Here is a 16,822-nt window from a genome sequence, read left to right as displayed (position 1 = left end):
TGCTTGTGCGGTCTTGTATAAATTGTATGAAGGTAAAAATAACTTTTTTAAATATATAATTTGTATTTTAACTAAATATAGTATGCACAACAAGTTTCTCGCAATCTTTCATTGCCTAAAACCTTCATATAAAGAAGCAGAATTGTAATGTTCTCCTAGTTTCTAATAATTTGATCATTTGATCCTTAGTCATGTAATCAAGAAGTTATTGTAATCCTCTAAATCAATAGAAAATTTACTTGTATGCATTAAAATCAATTCTCTATTTGCTATAGCAATTTCTATGTTTTTATAATTTCTTCACTTTGGTATTAGTGCTAAAGATTGGGGACAACCCATGAAATTGCATTATCTATGAAAGGAAATCACTTTGTAAGAAAATGGTGACTAGGAAAGGTATTGTATTGGTCAAGAAAATAGAGTTATAGGTGTTTTTTTATGATATTACCATGGCCAACCATAGCAGCCACCAACTTGGAGAGATTGTGAAGCTAGTCAATAAAGGAATGGCATTTTTATATTTGAAAACCCAAGGAATATCCATTATAAAAGGAAAAAGTGAGATTACAAGTAAAAGTTCACTACCACCACCAATCCAAGTGTGAAGAAATTCCTATTTATAGAAGGGAAACTACCCATGTTGAAAGGACAAGGTATTTCCACAACCAATGAAATCAAACATGTTGTTAATGCATAAGCCACCTCCAAAAATGGTGAAGTCAATCCCCAACAGAGGAAATCAAAGTCAAAGAGAGTCACAATTTAGTGGGAAGAATCAAGTATTTTGAATAACCTCATTTAATTAAGAGAATGTCCAAATGAAAGGGACATCAATGTTATTAGAAGATCATTATTATTCACGATGAAGTTTCACTACCACATTCGAAGCTCTTGGAAGATCATTAATCCTAACAGATTGATTTTCATGAAGAAGGTTGTGGATCTTGTAGAATATGAAGAAATTAGCCTACTCACCAATATGAAGTAATGTAAAGAAGTAAGATCCAAGCATTAGAAAATCCTTGAAGGAGATATAAACCAAGCACTTTTGGTCAAAAAAAGATTTCGTCACACAATACAGCGGGGTAGGGCTTAAGCTCATTGAAGTTGGAAGAAAAAATAATTCCTTTTGAATTAAAGTAATCAGTGGTCAAAATTAATGGGGGGGATGTTAGAATAATTTGTAATATCTCCCACTTTGCATGACAAGAACTGCTTGTGCAATTTTGCATAAGTTGAATGAAGATAAAAATTAAGTTTTTTTAATAAAGAATTCATGTGTCTCTTCTAAGATTTTTTAATTGCATAAAGTATGCATGATAAGTTTCTAGCAATCTTTCATTTTTTGAGACTTCTATTTAAAAATATAGAATTGTCATGTCTTCCTAATCTCTAATCATTTGATCAAAAAGTTTTTGTAATCCTCTGAATCACTAAAAAAAATTTGTGTACGTTGAAAGCAATTCCCTATTTTCTATAACAATTTATATTCTTTCTTAAATTCTTCAATATTATATATAACTGCTTAAATTATTTTTTCTACAAACATCCTTAGCATTCTATTTGCATAAACTCAATGCTATAAAAAACTAAATTATTGTTTTTGGAGTGGAGTAATTGAGAGATTGCTCCTTTCATTGATTGCAGGTTCTCATGGCTTATGTTGATCCCTAAAAAAGAGAAGTATGTGAAGCTCACAAGAGATTTTTGTAGATTCATTGGAATAGTTGTACAACTCTTGGATAAATAGCTGCACAAAAGGATTGAGTCCTACAAAAACATTTTTATGGCTGAAACATACTAATTGACTCTGTTATCTACACATGTATAATGATGAATGATTCTTAGTTGTTATTCTAACAGGCACCCAAATAGCAACATTTTAATTGGGTAAAATTTATCAATTATGCATGCTTAAGCAAACTCCCATGGTTGACTGTTGAAAATGAGATTTTTCAATGTTCATACATTTTTGTGGAGAACAAATGTAAAGTTATAAAAGTATTAGTATAACTCATTCCAATAACATACCCCCCCAAAAAAACATACATTGAAAATTGAAACCAAAAAAATAATAACATATCCACTCATCCATACCAACAAAGATAAAAAAGTATTAGTCTAACTCATTCCAACAACATATTCAACCCATCATTTATAATCACAAACTCCAGGTGTAAAACATATCTATGAAGAACATGCAAATCTAGGTACTTCCAAATGCTACATGGATCATTTTAAATATATAAATAGATCAAGGCATAGTCAAACTACCAATCAACACTTAATCTAAACAATCAGAAGGATTCATACATGTAATAATACTTATAAATAATGTATCACAACAAATGACAATAACTCTTTATATATCACCGTACTAAGCCATGTGAACATGAACCTGAGAGTAGTCATTCAATAAAAGAGAAAATTTATAAATCGTATCACATAACATGTTCTTCTACTGACATGTCAAAGTGTATTAAGTAAGATTCCTTCACAATTGTCAAATCAAAATTTTAATATTTATTAAATTATTTTTAGTGATTAAATAATTATTGAAGGTGAGTAAACTCAATATTTTAGTTGTTGTATTATGTGTTGTACAATATTGCAATAGTGTAATTTCCTTATTTTCATAGAATCTTGACTTATTATCTTAATTGATTTGAAAATTATGATATTAAAAATAGACTAACTACAACTTTTATTCATGTGAGTTGAATTTAAGAAAATATTCTTTCCCCCCTAACATGTTGAGGGAGAGTATCATATGAGAATTGATATTAGACGGTGATGATGTGGTAGACAAAATCCTTACATTGCATGAACTTGTCCTATGATAAAACATTATAAACATAAGTATGACTATGTTTCATTATAAGTTGGTAGGAGCCTCAACTAATTTTTCTAATAATTACATTATGTCACATAATTTAAGGTCAAAGTTGTGAAATAGATATTATTCATATTTAGAAATTCATTTTAAATGTAATTAATATTTATGATATTTAATATGTATCTTATGAGATTTTGGTAAATTAACATGAAACTATTTTAATTAACTTTAATTTTCTTAGGTTGAAAAATAGAGTGATGTAAAGGGAGTTTACGCTAATTAATATGCATATTTTTAATGAGGTGTGAGAGACAATGGAGAAGTATGTGGTCTTAGAGTGGAATTTTTTTATTTCATACCCAAGCCGTGATAATATCTAAAGTAAGAGTTAGGAGATTGTTATTCCATGATAATATCTCTCTTTGATAATGGAGATGTGGAAGGTCTTAGAGGAATTTGTTTATTTCATACCCAGGCCGTGACTTAGATAAGGGTTAGGACATTGTTATTCCATGGTATTATGTCTCTTTGACTTCTCTTCAAGCATTGTTCTCCTCGTATGATTATGTATTCATGGGATAACTATCTTTTTGGAGGTAGAGTACTTCTTTCTTGTTTTTTCTTTGGGAGGGAAGGATCCAGTGATGACAGATTGTATTTCTTCAACATGCTAGAGTTTGGGAGGCACATATGCATAGTATTATGGTGAACAATCGACCATGCTCTCGTATAAGCCATATCGTAGACCTCTTGGGGATTTTCTCTCTTTATTTATTTTAGTTGGCATCTAAGTATACTCTTTGAACTAGTGTAATATTTGGCAATATTTTGGACTGGGACTTTATACCACCCATTTACATTTTCTTGAGATTTTCTACACCTTTATCAGCAAATCGGCATGAGACATGACATTTCCGGTGAAGTTTTTCAGCATATATGCTAACAATAACTCACACGCCTTACTTGTAATTCCACTATTTGCCTACATATCTAGTAGGATGGTTGTAGCTTCCTCTATCCATGCCTATGCATAGGCCACAAAGAAAGATGATTGACGAAGGTTGTTCCGCCTTTCACCTACGAATTGCATTTTCTTCAGATTTTTTCAAAATCAGCTTAATACTTACCAATGGTATTGTATAAAAAAATTGTAAAGCCATACCCAAATCCAATTTTTCCAGTCTATAATCACTGTATTACATGAGGCGACTTTTCATCAAGACATTCTGTCAATGCTTCACATGCCTTGTTTGTGATTCTCATTTTTGCATACAAGTCTAGCAGGGTAGTTTCCAAGCCTTTTGTTTGGTCTAACCACATGCACAAAGATCTACAAGAATGACAGCCAGAACAAAATGAATTTCAACATTAATTTCTGCTACAAACACAAGAATGTTCCAACAGTTATAAAATAATGGATAAATCCGCGTGTCTCTCTAAAATGATTACTCTCTGAACAATAAAAATAGAGTTTAGTGAAGATGACAATTCTTAGGAGCATGCAAATCTATTTTGCAACTTTTTTTGTCCACATAAACAAGAATATCATTTTCACTTCCTATAGTCATCAAGAAAATTGATAATTCTTCTTCGTCGAGATCGTAATCGCAATGCATCGCGCACTTTGTTTAGCCACACAATTAATCTAGTGAATATTCTATTTTACTATCTACAAGCATCTTTTCGACTCTAGATATCGCTTCATAGGTGCAGACCGTTAGTAGATTTTTATTGTTGTTCGGTCATGTTCACTATAAGTAATAAATGTGTCTTGTTCTGTTTACTATTAAGTCAAAGAGAATTGTCGAGGTTTCTTTGTGGTATATATATTTTAGAAGAGTTTTATTTTTTCTTACTTTTCTTCTTACTTTAGGTATCAAAAGTATCATAGCAAAGAAGAATTTGTTGATTTAGTTCAAGATTGACTGACATTCAATAAAAGAAGATTTTTTTACATATGTTAATATTGTTATGATCTTTTCCTTATTTTAAATAGTTAATAAACATAAACATAATTAAAGCTATGAGATTTCCACAATCCATATTGTATATTAGTTTGTTTTTCTGGATTCGATTGTGTGTATTTTTTTTCCATCTCAACGTTTCGAATCACACTCCGTGATTCATCATCAAGATGAAAAGAATTCCAAAGATATGAAAGATGTTGAGTTGCAGATTTGAGATAGAATAAAAAAAATACACACAATCGAATCCAAAAAAACAAACTAGTATAAACATAATTGTTTCTCATTCGTATAAGTTATAAAAACTAGGATGCATAGCTTCCAAATTAAGTATAACAATCTTTATGATGCATGAAAAAATTTTACCTATTTTTTTGAACTTTAACGTTAATTATTTGTTAAGTTCTTATGTGTTGATTAAATGATATACTTAAGTAGGCATCTATCCATATAGGATTAACGACTATCCTTATATATAGGATTGAAATTTGTCTAAATTTGATGTTCTAGCTAGAGATGTAGACTTACAAAGACAACTAAAGTAGAGTCTTGGATCATTTAATAAAAAAACTACACTCCCCTAATAGAAGTGCACTAAGATCACCATCATCAAGAATATATAAAATAAAATATATTGAGTTTCACCTTAAAATTTGACATAATACCTCAAATAAATCAAACACATTCATTTGAATATACCTTACTTTTTATTTATTTTTTAATTAATTACCTTTCAATAGATTTTTACATGACTTATTAGTTTATGTTTGACATAGATTAATTAAGTGTAGGTTACTTAAGTGTTCACATTAGTGATCTAGTGTTGGATAATCTCTCAGCCTCGCCAACTCACTCTTCCTTCTTTATGTATTTATTCTATCTTTGAACCTTTTTCCTCTATTTGACTATTTGAAAGCCCAAACTGCTACCTCTCTTTACTACTACATAATCCTCCTATTAAGTTGTTTTTTATGCACCTTCCTCTTGCATCTTTCCTAAACTCATCGTTTTTCAAATTTAATTACCTTATAATCCTCCTCTCTACAATTCTAGGAACTCCTAAGTTCTAAATGGATAATTTTAAATAAATAAATAGATCAACAAATACGAAGACTACTAATCAATACTTAATGCTAGGTGCAGCTTATAATTAAACCATGTAGTAACAAAGAAACAATCAAAATGAATTATATATATAATAAAACCATTATATAATCTCTCACACTATTTTACAATAAATCTCTAAATATCACCACACTAAACCATGAGAATATTAATCTCATAGAAGTAGCCACTGAATAAAAGAGAGAAAACTTTGAAATCATACCACATAACATGTGCTTCTAGGGGCAATAATGCATGGATTTTGAGTGGTTCTTGTTTGTTGAAAATGGTGCTTTGCCACTAGGCATCTTGTCTTCTCTTTTCTGCATGTGCCTCACCCTTTCTCATCTCCTACTTGGTGGAAGGATACTGAGACATCTCATCTTATAGTCTTCCTTATAGATGCCACTTTGGACTCATCGAATACTTCAAAATGCACTTTCATCATGGCTTTCCCTACCTTTGCGATTCATGGATGCTCTTCTCTAGCTCCTACTATTGTTCATGCTACTCTTACCCTATAGCCCCTACTCAAGAAGTCCCTATTTCTTTAGTGCCTATTGCTCATGAGTCTGATGTCCCTTAGGCTCCTTCAAATGTTCTCTTGAATACTGAGCTTATTCCCTCAACGATGTCAGATTCTCTCTCCTTGGATTGCTAGGTTCCCTTCTTGGGTTTGGTAGCTTGGATTTTAGACACAACTTCTACATCAAAGGCCTCTATTATCATTGTTCCCTTTTTATCTCAAGATTTGGCTCCATCATGGATAGTTGTGGATCACAAGAAAAGGGTCATCCCCTTTTCACCCAAAGATATTGTTTTGTTCCTTTAGGACCACCTCTCAACTCCTATTCTACAATTCAATATGTTGTTTGTTTTAGCAATGTGTTTAATTGTTGGGTTATATGGGGTAACCCTACCATTTTTTATTTGGTCTTGATGTAATTTGTTTAATCTGTATTGGATTGGGGTTGTTCACGACTTTAATAAAAACAAGTATTTCTACTAACATGTCAAGGCATTGGGTTGTGTTAATTAGGATCTCAATCACAATTATGAAATCCAACTTTGAATTACCTAATTTATATTTTTTTTAGTGTTTAAATAACTATTTGAGGTGATCAACAAAAGGAATAAAATTCTTGCAACATGAGCCAGAGCTGGATTGGATGTAGGGGTGGAGCTAGGGTTTCAGAGGATGTTGCAAAAGACTCAAAGGATGGTCACTGTGATGGTGTGTTTGTGCCATGGCATTGGTTGGCCCCCTTCGTCAGTTCTTGTCGCGTGTTGGGTAGATGTGGTAGCGACTTTGGGAGTGGATGTTGTGTTGGAGACTGGTTCCCTAGAGAATTTGTTGGAGCTTCAGTGGTTGTTTTGCAGGGTTTCGAGTGCCTTTGGGTTATCCTTGTGGGTGATAGGTGTGGCAATTGGGTGCTGGTCCATCCTTGCTACTCTCTATTGCTGGTTTGTGGTGGGAGGCTTTTCTATAGAGAGACTGTTTGTTTACGATCCCTGGGTTTTCTTTGGGGCCTATCTTCCTTGGCTTGCGTTGGTGCCCCTTTTGGTGTGGGAGGTGCTAAGGTGGGTGTGTGGGTGTCAGTGGCTGCTTTTGGGCTCTTTGGGAGCCTGCACTCCTGCTTTGTGGATGGGCTTTCCTTGGTTCTTGAGGTGAGCGATGTGGTTGCGATGTGAGGGTTGTGGGAAGCCTTGGTTTCTTCCTTGCCCTATTTTTTGTGCCTCTCTCGTGTGAGTGTAAGGGGAGAGTTTGGGATCCAAGTGGAGCAGCTATTTTTTAGCTTCTACTTATGATTGTGGATCTTTATCTTCCACCAAGTGGTGTTTTGTATGTTTATCCTCATCTCTTGGTGCGGGTGTTGTTGTTGCAGGGGTGCCCTATTTGCGGGGTCTACTTGACCCTATTTTCTTCGTCTGTTGAGTGTCCTCTTGAAGGTTGTGGGTGCTCCATTTTTTCTTTGTTCCTCAAGAGGCTCTCCTCTAGGTTTCTAGTTTTCATCTTTCCATTCTTCTCATCCTATCCTATAGAGGTGGTTCATTCTTCTATTGAGGGGAAGTTTTTTGGCTGACTGCTGAGAGATGGAACTTTTTGGGGGTCTTGAATGACCTTTTTTTTGAGGCTGGTATTCAGAATGTGTCTCTCTCCTTGTTGTGGGGCTTCTATTTCTTTTCTGCTATTGAGGTAGAGATTTTGTGGGAGCTTGTTTGCATGGAGTCTATTTGGTTTAAGCCTCTTTATCCGTTGAAGGTTGTAGGAGCCTTTTCAAAACCCACTTGTCCATCCAGGCTATATGATTTTATTTTCCAATTGCTGGACTTTGTTTTGCAGGTTGGAGCTTCATGGTATCAACAAATGCTCTAGGTGTTTTCTACCCCGATTGAGGTGGGTCCCTATCCTATTGAGGTGGAGAGGTGCTTTGCTTAAAAGGATTCAACATTCTATTGGGTTTTGCTTGTGAGCCTTTTTTGGCTAGTTTTGGGAGCCACTTGAAAACCCTACATGAAGGTTTGGGGAGCCTTTCAAAACCCCACTATTCCTATTATTTTCTTTGTGCTTATCATGTTATGTTTTGTGCTCTTCTAAGGGACAGGTTGAATGCTGCAATTTTTCAAGGGTCTAGTTTGACCAGTTTTTGTTTTTGGTTAGGACCAAGATTTGGTTGTGGCTTGAAGTTTCTGTTATAGGTTATGGGAGCCTCGAAATCCCTACTTGTGTGGGTTCTGAGAGCCATTTCAAATTCTAAAATGTTGTTGGTTGTGGGAGCCAATTCAAAAGCAATTTCAGGTTATGGGAGCCTTGTAAAACCCACTAATCAGGTTATGGGTGCCTAGAAAACCCTTGGTTTCTGTTGAAGGTTGAGGGAGCCTTGATAAAACCCTTGTGTTAGTGAAAGGCTTTGGCATCCTCCTGTTTCAGCTAGGCTTCTTTGTTATATCTTTGTTTGTAGGCTATTTTTAGGCTGCTGATTTTCTTTGATGTATTGTTAGAAGTTGTTTGTTTTGGGTTCTGGATCCTCGTAAAATTCGAGGATTTCATATTCCTTCAAAATCTGTTGTTAGGGGTTTCGGGTCCCCTCAAAACCTATTTATCCTAATAAAAACCTATTTGAGGTGATCAAACTAAATATTTTAAATGTTGTATTATGTGTTGCATGATATTGCAACAATGTGAATTCCTTATCTTCATAAAATCTTGATTTATTATCTTAATTGATTTGAGAATTATGATATTAAAAATAAACTTAGTACAATTTGTATTGATGTGAGGTGAATGTAAGAAACTACTTTTCCCCCTCTACCGTGTTGAGGGAGAACATCATATGTGAGATGATAGTAGATGATGATGGTGTGGTAGATGAAACCCACACATTATATAAGATTGTCCTATGATAAAACATTTTAGACATAAATATATCTATGTTTCATTATAATTTGGTAGGAGCCTTTGCTAATCTTCCTAATAATTATAATATTTGACAACTAGTATAAGGTCTAAGTTGTAAAATAGATTTAGTTAATATTTAGACATTCATTTAAATTTAATTAGAATTTATAATATTTAATATGTATCCTAAGAGATTTTGTTCTTTTTATCGACTTTATTAGATTAAGATGATATTATTTTAATTATATTTGGTTGAAAAATAGACTGGTGTAAAGGAAATTTATTGTAATTAATATGCCTAAATTTAGTAACGCGTGAGAGATGATCGAGGAGAAGTAGAATATGTTAGAAGAATTGATTTATTTCGTACCCAGGCTGTGACTTAGATAAGGGTTTGGACATTGTTATTTCATGGAAATATCAATCTTTTGACTTTTGTGCAAACACTCTTCTCCTTGTATGATTATGCATTCATGGTATAACCATCCTTTTTGAGGTCGTATACGGTTTTTTTTGGGGCAGCTAACAATGTTAGTTCGTTAGGATTGGCAAGAGGTTAACACCATTCAGTAGGCCATCTCTTCGTGTTTTTGGAGGTTGACTGATTTAGTTTTGGTTCTTGTTTGCTGGTTCTGTCCCTGATTTTGGTCTAGTATTTAGTGGTTCCTTGCTTCGTTTAATGTACATTTTTCATTCGTCCTAAATGGTGCTTTTCCACATATTACCCTCTTTTTATTATTCGAAACAATGTCAGCTTGTATTTCTTCAACATGCAAGTGTTTGGAAGGCACATATGCCTAGTATTTTGATGAACAATCGACCATGATCACTTATAAAACATCGTAGATCTCTTGGGGATTTTCTTCTACTGCTGGCTTCACTGATCTGTGGTAACAATTTCTTGTCTGTTTTATATTTATAGGGAACTCAAGTTTTTATTCAATACACAATAGATTATGGAGTTTTATAAATAATATCTTTCTGTATTAATATTAGTAGGAATATTTGGTAAAGATTTTGGATTCGGACTCTACGCCACCCATTTACATTTGTGTGAAAGTTTCTAAACCTTTTTCAGCAAATCCATAACGTGTATATTCCACTACTGTAATAGCTCTCACGCCTTCTTTGTAATTCCACTATTTGCGTACATATCTAGTGGGGTAGCTGTAACTTCCTCTACCAATACCTATGCATAGGCCAAAAAGAAAAGATAGTTGTCAAAGGTTGTGAATCAGCCTTTCACCTACCAATTGCATTTTCTTTTGCATTTTGTCCAAATCAGCTTAATACTTACCAGATGTATTTTATAAAAAAATTGTAAAGCCATGCCCAATTCCAATTTCTCCATAGTCTATAGTCATTGCATTCCATTAGACGACTTTTCATCAACACATTCTGTAAAAAAATGTCTCATGCCTTGTTTGTGATTCTACTGTTTACGTATACGTCTGGCAGCGTAATCGCCAATGTTCTTCAGGTGTGATACAATCCTTTAACTTGGTCTGGCCACGTGCACAAAGAACTGGAAGAATGATAGCAACAACAAAATGAATTTCAACATTAATTTTTGCTACAAACACAAGCATCTTCCTAACAGTTTTAAAATAAGGGATACATCCATGTGGTCTCTCTAAAATGATTATTCTCACAATAATATAAATAGAGTTTAGTGAGCATGATAGTTCTTAGGCACATGCAAATCCATTTTTCAGTTTCTTTTTGTCTACACAAACAAGAATGCCATTTTCACTTCCTATAATCATTAATAAAATTGATAATTCTCCTTCATCGAGATTGTGATCACAATGCCTCATACATTTAGTTGATTAGCCACAAAATTAATAGTGAATATATTGTTTTAAAATCTACACCCCTTTTTAGGAAGCTCTGAAGGAATTCTTAAATACTTTCCGGTTGATGGATGTTTATATTTAACCATACTCTTATGTGCTTAAAAAAGGTATGATGTACATTAAATTCGCGTGGCCGTTATGTTTTAGACTCTAGATATCGCTTCATAGGTGTAGGCCATTAGGGGATTTTCTTTTTGTTCAGTCATGTGCACTATAGGCGAATGTATCTTGTTTTGTTACTAAAGTAGTGACAATTGTGGAATTTTCTTTGTTGCATATAGTTTTAGATAAATTATCATTGTTCTCGCTTTTCTTCTTATATTTGTGTACCGAAAGTATCATAATGAAGAAGAATTTGTTGATTTACAAAGATAGATTGATATTAAGAAAGAAGAATTTGAAATTTTAAAAAAGTGAAGTCAGTAGCAGCACCGACTAGAATGTCCAGCGAGTTTGAACTATCTATAAATAAGTCAGTAGTAGCTCCAAATGCTAGCGTAGCTCCCCATGTCATAGAAGCATAATGTCCAAATTGTAGTTACAACTATAACAGTCTAGAAGACTGTATTATTCCATGTCGCAGGTTTCTGGTTTTAAAGCATTTCTTGTAGTCTTTAGCCGGGACTGCGACTGCAACATAGCACTTGTTCTTAAATTGTTCAATTTTGTTCAATGCCCAATGGTGATTTTTTCTCTCGAGAAGATTGTTCCCCAGTAAATTTTCATCCATCTAATTTGCATATATGTTTGCTCTGTTCCACCCCTTTTGTTTTTTAAGTTTTGTTTTGCAATATATTTGAAGTCTCAATAAAAATAAACCTCTCTTCTAGAATTATAATCCCAAAACGCAATAGGATCAGAAGACAGAAAGATATGAAATATTGAAAAAAAATAAAAAATTTATAGAAATTATTCAATAGTAGATAAATCTTTTCATTCATTCAAATGGGATTATATATCTTCTTGATCACAAGATCAAGGATCAGCTGATCAAATGATCAGAAACAAAGTATTGCATTACAAATTATTTCAATAAAGAGAGATGTACCGTAATTCGAACAGCAGCTAAGAATAGAAAAGCACACATGCAAATTCATGCACAATTACAATCAACTACTCCATACAAATTCTATTTTTAGAACTCTTATTTTTATGTCTGCAAGCATGTGAAATGAGAGAAATTACTCCAACAAATACAAATAAATTAAAAAGATTGTTTACCTATGATGTTGATCAAAACACCAAGAGTTCTCAATATAGAAAGCACATTGAACTGTCAAAATACAGTAAAAAGAAAATTTCATTACCATTTACATTTTTCAAACCACTATATAATTCATATATCACTCAAACAAACTACCACATAATTTATTTGCTGAGCATTTGTAAGCAGCACAATGCATTACGTAAACCTATGAGTTTTCTGCAACCTTTGGACATTTTGTCCCACACATTTCTCAAATTACCAAGGGGAATTAGAAAGTCTATCAGTTAAGGGCTTTCTATTTCTGAGTTACTCAATTGTCTCGTGCTACTTAGTACTTGAACCTTCAAGTTAGGATTTTCTCCTAAAATATCAGGCATGCTTGTGACGCTTGTGCAATCATTAAGAATCAGTTTCTGAAGCCTTGTCAAATTACCAAGGGAAACGGGCAAGGGTGTCGGGAAAGGGCTTCCCAATTCAAGAACTTCCAAGTTCTCCAATCTCCCTATTTCGTTGGGTACTTCTCCAAGACTTGTACCACCCAAATTCAGGCACTTTAGAGATAGTTGATATGGAACTTGTGAGGGTAAGACTTTAAGTCTATTGCAATCTTTAAAATTTAAATATTGTAAAGTAGTAATCTTCCCCAAAAACTGAGGAGGAATCACCAGATTGCTGCAACTTTCGAGATCTAAATACTTGAGCTTTATCAATTGCTTAAAAGAGGGAGGCAAAATCTTCAACTCGCTACTGAAAGCAAGTTCTAAATGTTTCAAATTTAGCAATTTTCCAATATTTGTTGGTAGTGATCTCAGCCTCCTACACCACCGCAGAGTAAGGTGTTCCAATCACTGTAGATGACAGAACTCTTCTGGTAAAGCTTCCAAGCTTGTGTTCAGACAGCCATCCACCACTATCTTTTGTAGCTCGTGCAACTGCCCTATAGATTCCAATGCTACCTAGAATAACCAGCTCCCTCAAATGGGTAGGTTGCCGCAAAGAAAAAGCACGAAAATGAACAAAACACGATCTTAGAAAATAAGATAACAGAAAAGAGTAACATAAAATGGAATCGACTGGTCTAAGAAACTACTATCTGTACTTTACTAACCCCATATTTTATTAAAGGACCCATTAACTTCAGAACTCTCATATTTTCTATAGACACTGATGGGGGTATGCTTTGGTATGCACAATCACGCCAGCGAAGCCACACCAGATCTTTTGTGAGCTTGCTTTTTTCACCTTTTAAAGAATCACCATTAGCCACCAGAATCTGTTTCCAATGGAGGCAACTGTTCATCAGTTATTTCAAAGAAAAGCAGTTCAGTGTCACAACCAAACAGAAAGCTCTAGGCACAAATATGTATATTGCAATTTACCCTAATAATTGGTTTCTTGACACTAATATTTGTGAGTCCAATTCTATCCAATAAAGACTCCTAGACATCCTTCGACTTGCCGTGAAGTAATCCTCCCAGCACTTCCAGAGATAAAGGCAGACCACCACATGCACTAGATAACTTGTCGACTAAATATTCAAATCCTTTGATTGGGCAGGATTGTGAGAAAGCATGCTGACAAAAAAGCTCTTTAGCAGGAGACAGTCTTTTCATCGTATAAATGGAAGAAATTCCATAGCTTTTAAGAATGCCCACATCCCGTGTTGTGACTATAACCATGCTGCCTGATCCAGCGTCCTTTTCAGGGAGCAAAGCTTCTAGTTGGTCCACATCATCTATGCTATCCAAAACGATAAACAATTGATGATGCTTAAGACGATGTGCGATAGCTCTCTTGCATTTGCTGGTATTGTTGAATGTCGAAACATCAACATGCAAATCTTTCAACATCCTTTTTTGCAGCTTATGGAGGCCACATTCTTCTGCGGCTTTATTCACATCTAGAAGAAAACTCGACCCGGAAAAGAGCAAGCTTTTTCTGTTGTAGAGTTCTTTCGCCAGAAAGGTTTTCCCACTGCCCGCCATTCCCACAATCCCGACAATATTTACATTCGGGTGAAGGGTGCCATTCTCAAAGTCCTCTATTGCCTTATCCAAGTGTGCCTTGATTGACACTGTCGATTCACCATCTTCAATACTAATTGGCATGGTTGGAGAATCGCCAGAGAAATTACAAAAAATGGGCCAAATATCCCTTGTTTATATAGATAGAAAGAATTATATGATGATGATATCAGATTTTGTTACTTTATTACATGATTATTACTTGCGGAGAGCAGGAGGAGAGGAAGCCTGGTGGAGTGTCATTTTCCATTCTAAAACTCTCGAGTTTCATCATAATTTGGCACTGATAATTGCTCCTTTGACAGTACATCTCAGACGAAGGTAAATCGTATGAACCGTTCTCAATTAATGCATCTGCTTGAACAGTTTTCTATCATTTATTAATTAAATTGAAAATCAATATGAGCTCAACTACTCATACGGGGACCCAATCTCCAGAGTTGGTCAACTATTCATTGTTCCCCGTGACACCTCTCGATGTATATTGAATATATTTTATAAAATTGTGACTCTGATAAACAGGCTGCCACAATTTATTTTTCAAGACGTTAATATTTTTTATTGGCTGACTTTTTTTCTTGGGGAGGTAGATGTGGAAGAAAGGACAGACGTGCAGCTATATTGTAATTTGATGAGCAAGTCAGAAAATATTTAAGACAGAATCTCTGGAACGTGTTCCAAACCATGACATTTTCTTAAAAGGAAGAACAGGCTCGCGCCAGAAAGTAAGATTTAAATAATATTTTTCTATAATTAAAAAGAAATACCGGGTTCTTGGTTTATTGGCGATCGATAGTTTGGCGGAGCTTAGGAGATATTTTGTTTTGAGTATAATGTCAGCATCTTATGAAGGATGGGGATGATTCCACAACGCAACCATATATATTAACTAGTTTAAAGAAATAATTTAAAAATATATAATATCTTGATGTACAAATCATGTTTTCTTAGATGTAATTTGTATTTAAATAACAAGTTTGACTTTTAAAGAGATTAATTTTTTAATTTATAATTATGTTTTTCTTATAAAACACCGAGTTAGATTTGACGAGGAAATTAAAACATAGCTTTTAATAAAATAATCTATATAAAAATAATTAAGTTGTTGGTAAATAATACATATTGTTTTTTTCATATTTTAATTTCATTTTAGTTGGCTTGTACTTAATGCAATGACTAGATTGTATATGTTGATTCTTATTGAAGGAATATAAAATAAATAAGTTTAAAGTGTTCCCATCTTCTAGAATCAACTTAAATATTTAATTGTCCATTTCATTATGAAAATTAAATATATATCTACAAAAATGACATAAAAAAATCTATATTCATATCTAAATTAAGAAGCAAATTGAAACCTTCACAACTAATTGTAATACTCCAAACTAAGTGTAAAATGTCTTAATTTGCATATAAAAATGTTGTATAAGAATACAAATCTTAATCTCATTTTATTCATAGAATCCATTAAAGATATATTAGGCAATAGTAATTAACATTTTCACACTAGAATGGAACAAATTAAGCTATACCACAAAGTTGCTAGTTTTCTTTGATTTTTTTCTTAAAATATCAAATAAAAAATAGATATGTTTAATGAAGGGAAAAGCAGTAAAAAATAATATTTCATGTTTTATTCATCCTAAACAAATTAAACATGCATATATTAAATAACTTAATTAAATAATTTAGAAATATATAAAACTATTGATGTATAAAGATGAAAGTAAATATTTTAGTAGATATTAAAAGTCAAACTTGTATTTTAAGTGTATTTATTTTTTTGATAATAAGTTAATTTTTAAAGTAGAATAAAATATTAATTTAAATAATTTTTTAAAAAGAGGTGAGATTTGAAGATGAAATTTTAAAATTTAATTTCATATAAAAAATTATTTAAAATATAGTTGAAGTTATAGGTAAAATATGCATATTAGTTTTCTTTAATTTTAGTCTCATTTTAATTGGATTATCTCTAATGAAATGGTTAGCATGTCATTGATGTTTTTCTATACAAAAGATAGAATACATATGTGTAGACACCTAAACTTGATCCTACCTAGCCACACCTAATGTTAGCCTATCTTAATCATTAATTAATAATTAAATATTAATTATTTATTCAATTATTTTAGTCCATTCCATCTTATCCTTAATTGAATATATGTTTATTATTTATGTAATATTTTACCCTCCACCTGATCCCATTAACTAATTAAATATTTATTCTATATTTAATTTATTTTTCATTCACCTTTATCCTTGTCCATTTGATCCTAGCCCTTTAACTAGTTCACATGGACCATAATCTAAAATTTTCATATTCGACAAGTATCTCTTTCACATGTTTAACTAATTCTTATCATCATCCATTAAACCTAGACACCTTTCTAAGAGTCAAACAAATTCTATATCCTATCCATCCATTTAA

The 16,822-nt window shown here is 33.0% G+C and overlaps 1 protein-coding gene across 1 annotated transcript; it reads right to left on the bottom strand.

The window, feature by feature from the left end:
• Nucleotides 1–11,727: 11,727 nt before the first annotated feature.
• Nucleotides 11,728–14,475, bottom strand: LOC131054399 (disease resistance protein ADR2-like). Its single transcript, XM_059208336.1, has 7 exons — nucleotides 13,823–14,475; nucleotides 13,476–13,659; nucleotides 13,217–13,323; nucleotides 12,703–13,114; nucleotides 12,382–12,433; nucleotides 12,209–12,225; nucleotides 11,728–11,790 (listed from the first exon to the last, which is right to left on the bottom strand). Exons 1-7 carry the CDS (start codon nucleotides 14,473–14,475, stop codon nucleotides 11,728–11,730), a joined length of 1,488 nt encoding a protein of 495 aa, XP_059064319.1.
• Nucleotides 14,476–16,822: the final 2,347 nt, after the last annotated feature.

This window comes from Cryptomeria japonica, chromosome 7 (genome assembly GCF_030272615.1).
Source record: "Cryptomeria japonica chromosome 7, Sugi_1.0, whole genome shotgun sequence".
NCBI lineage: Eukaryota > Viridiplantae > Streptophyta > Pinopsida > Cupressales > Cupressaceae > Cryptomeria > Cryptomeria japonica.
This window is presented reverse-complemented; position numbering and strand designations above follow the sequence as displayed.

Coding starts and splice junctions, on each gene's coding strand:
- LOC131054399 (XM_059208336.1), bottom strand. CDS start 14,475: ATGCCAATTAGTATTGAAGATGGTGAATCGACAGTGTCAATCAAGGCA. Junction 13,660..13,822: donor GGAGGATTACTTCACGGCAA/GTCGAAGGATGT, acceptor ACTGATGAACAG/TTGCCTCCATTGGAAACAGA. Junction 13,115..13,216: donor GAAGAGTTCTGTCATCTACA/GTGATTGGAACA, acceptor ACTTGCTTTCAG/TAGCGAGTTGAAGATTTTGC.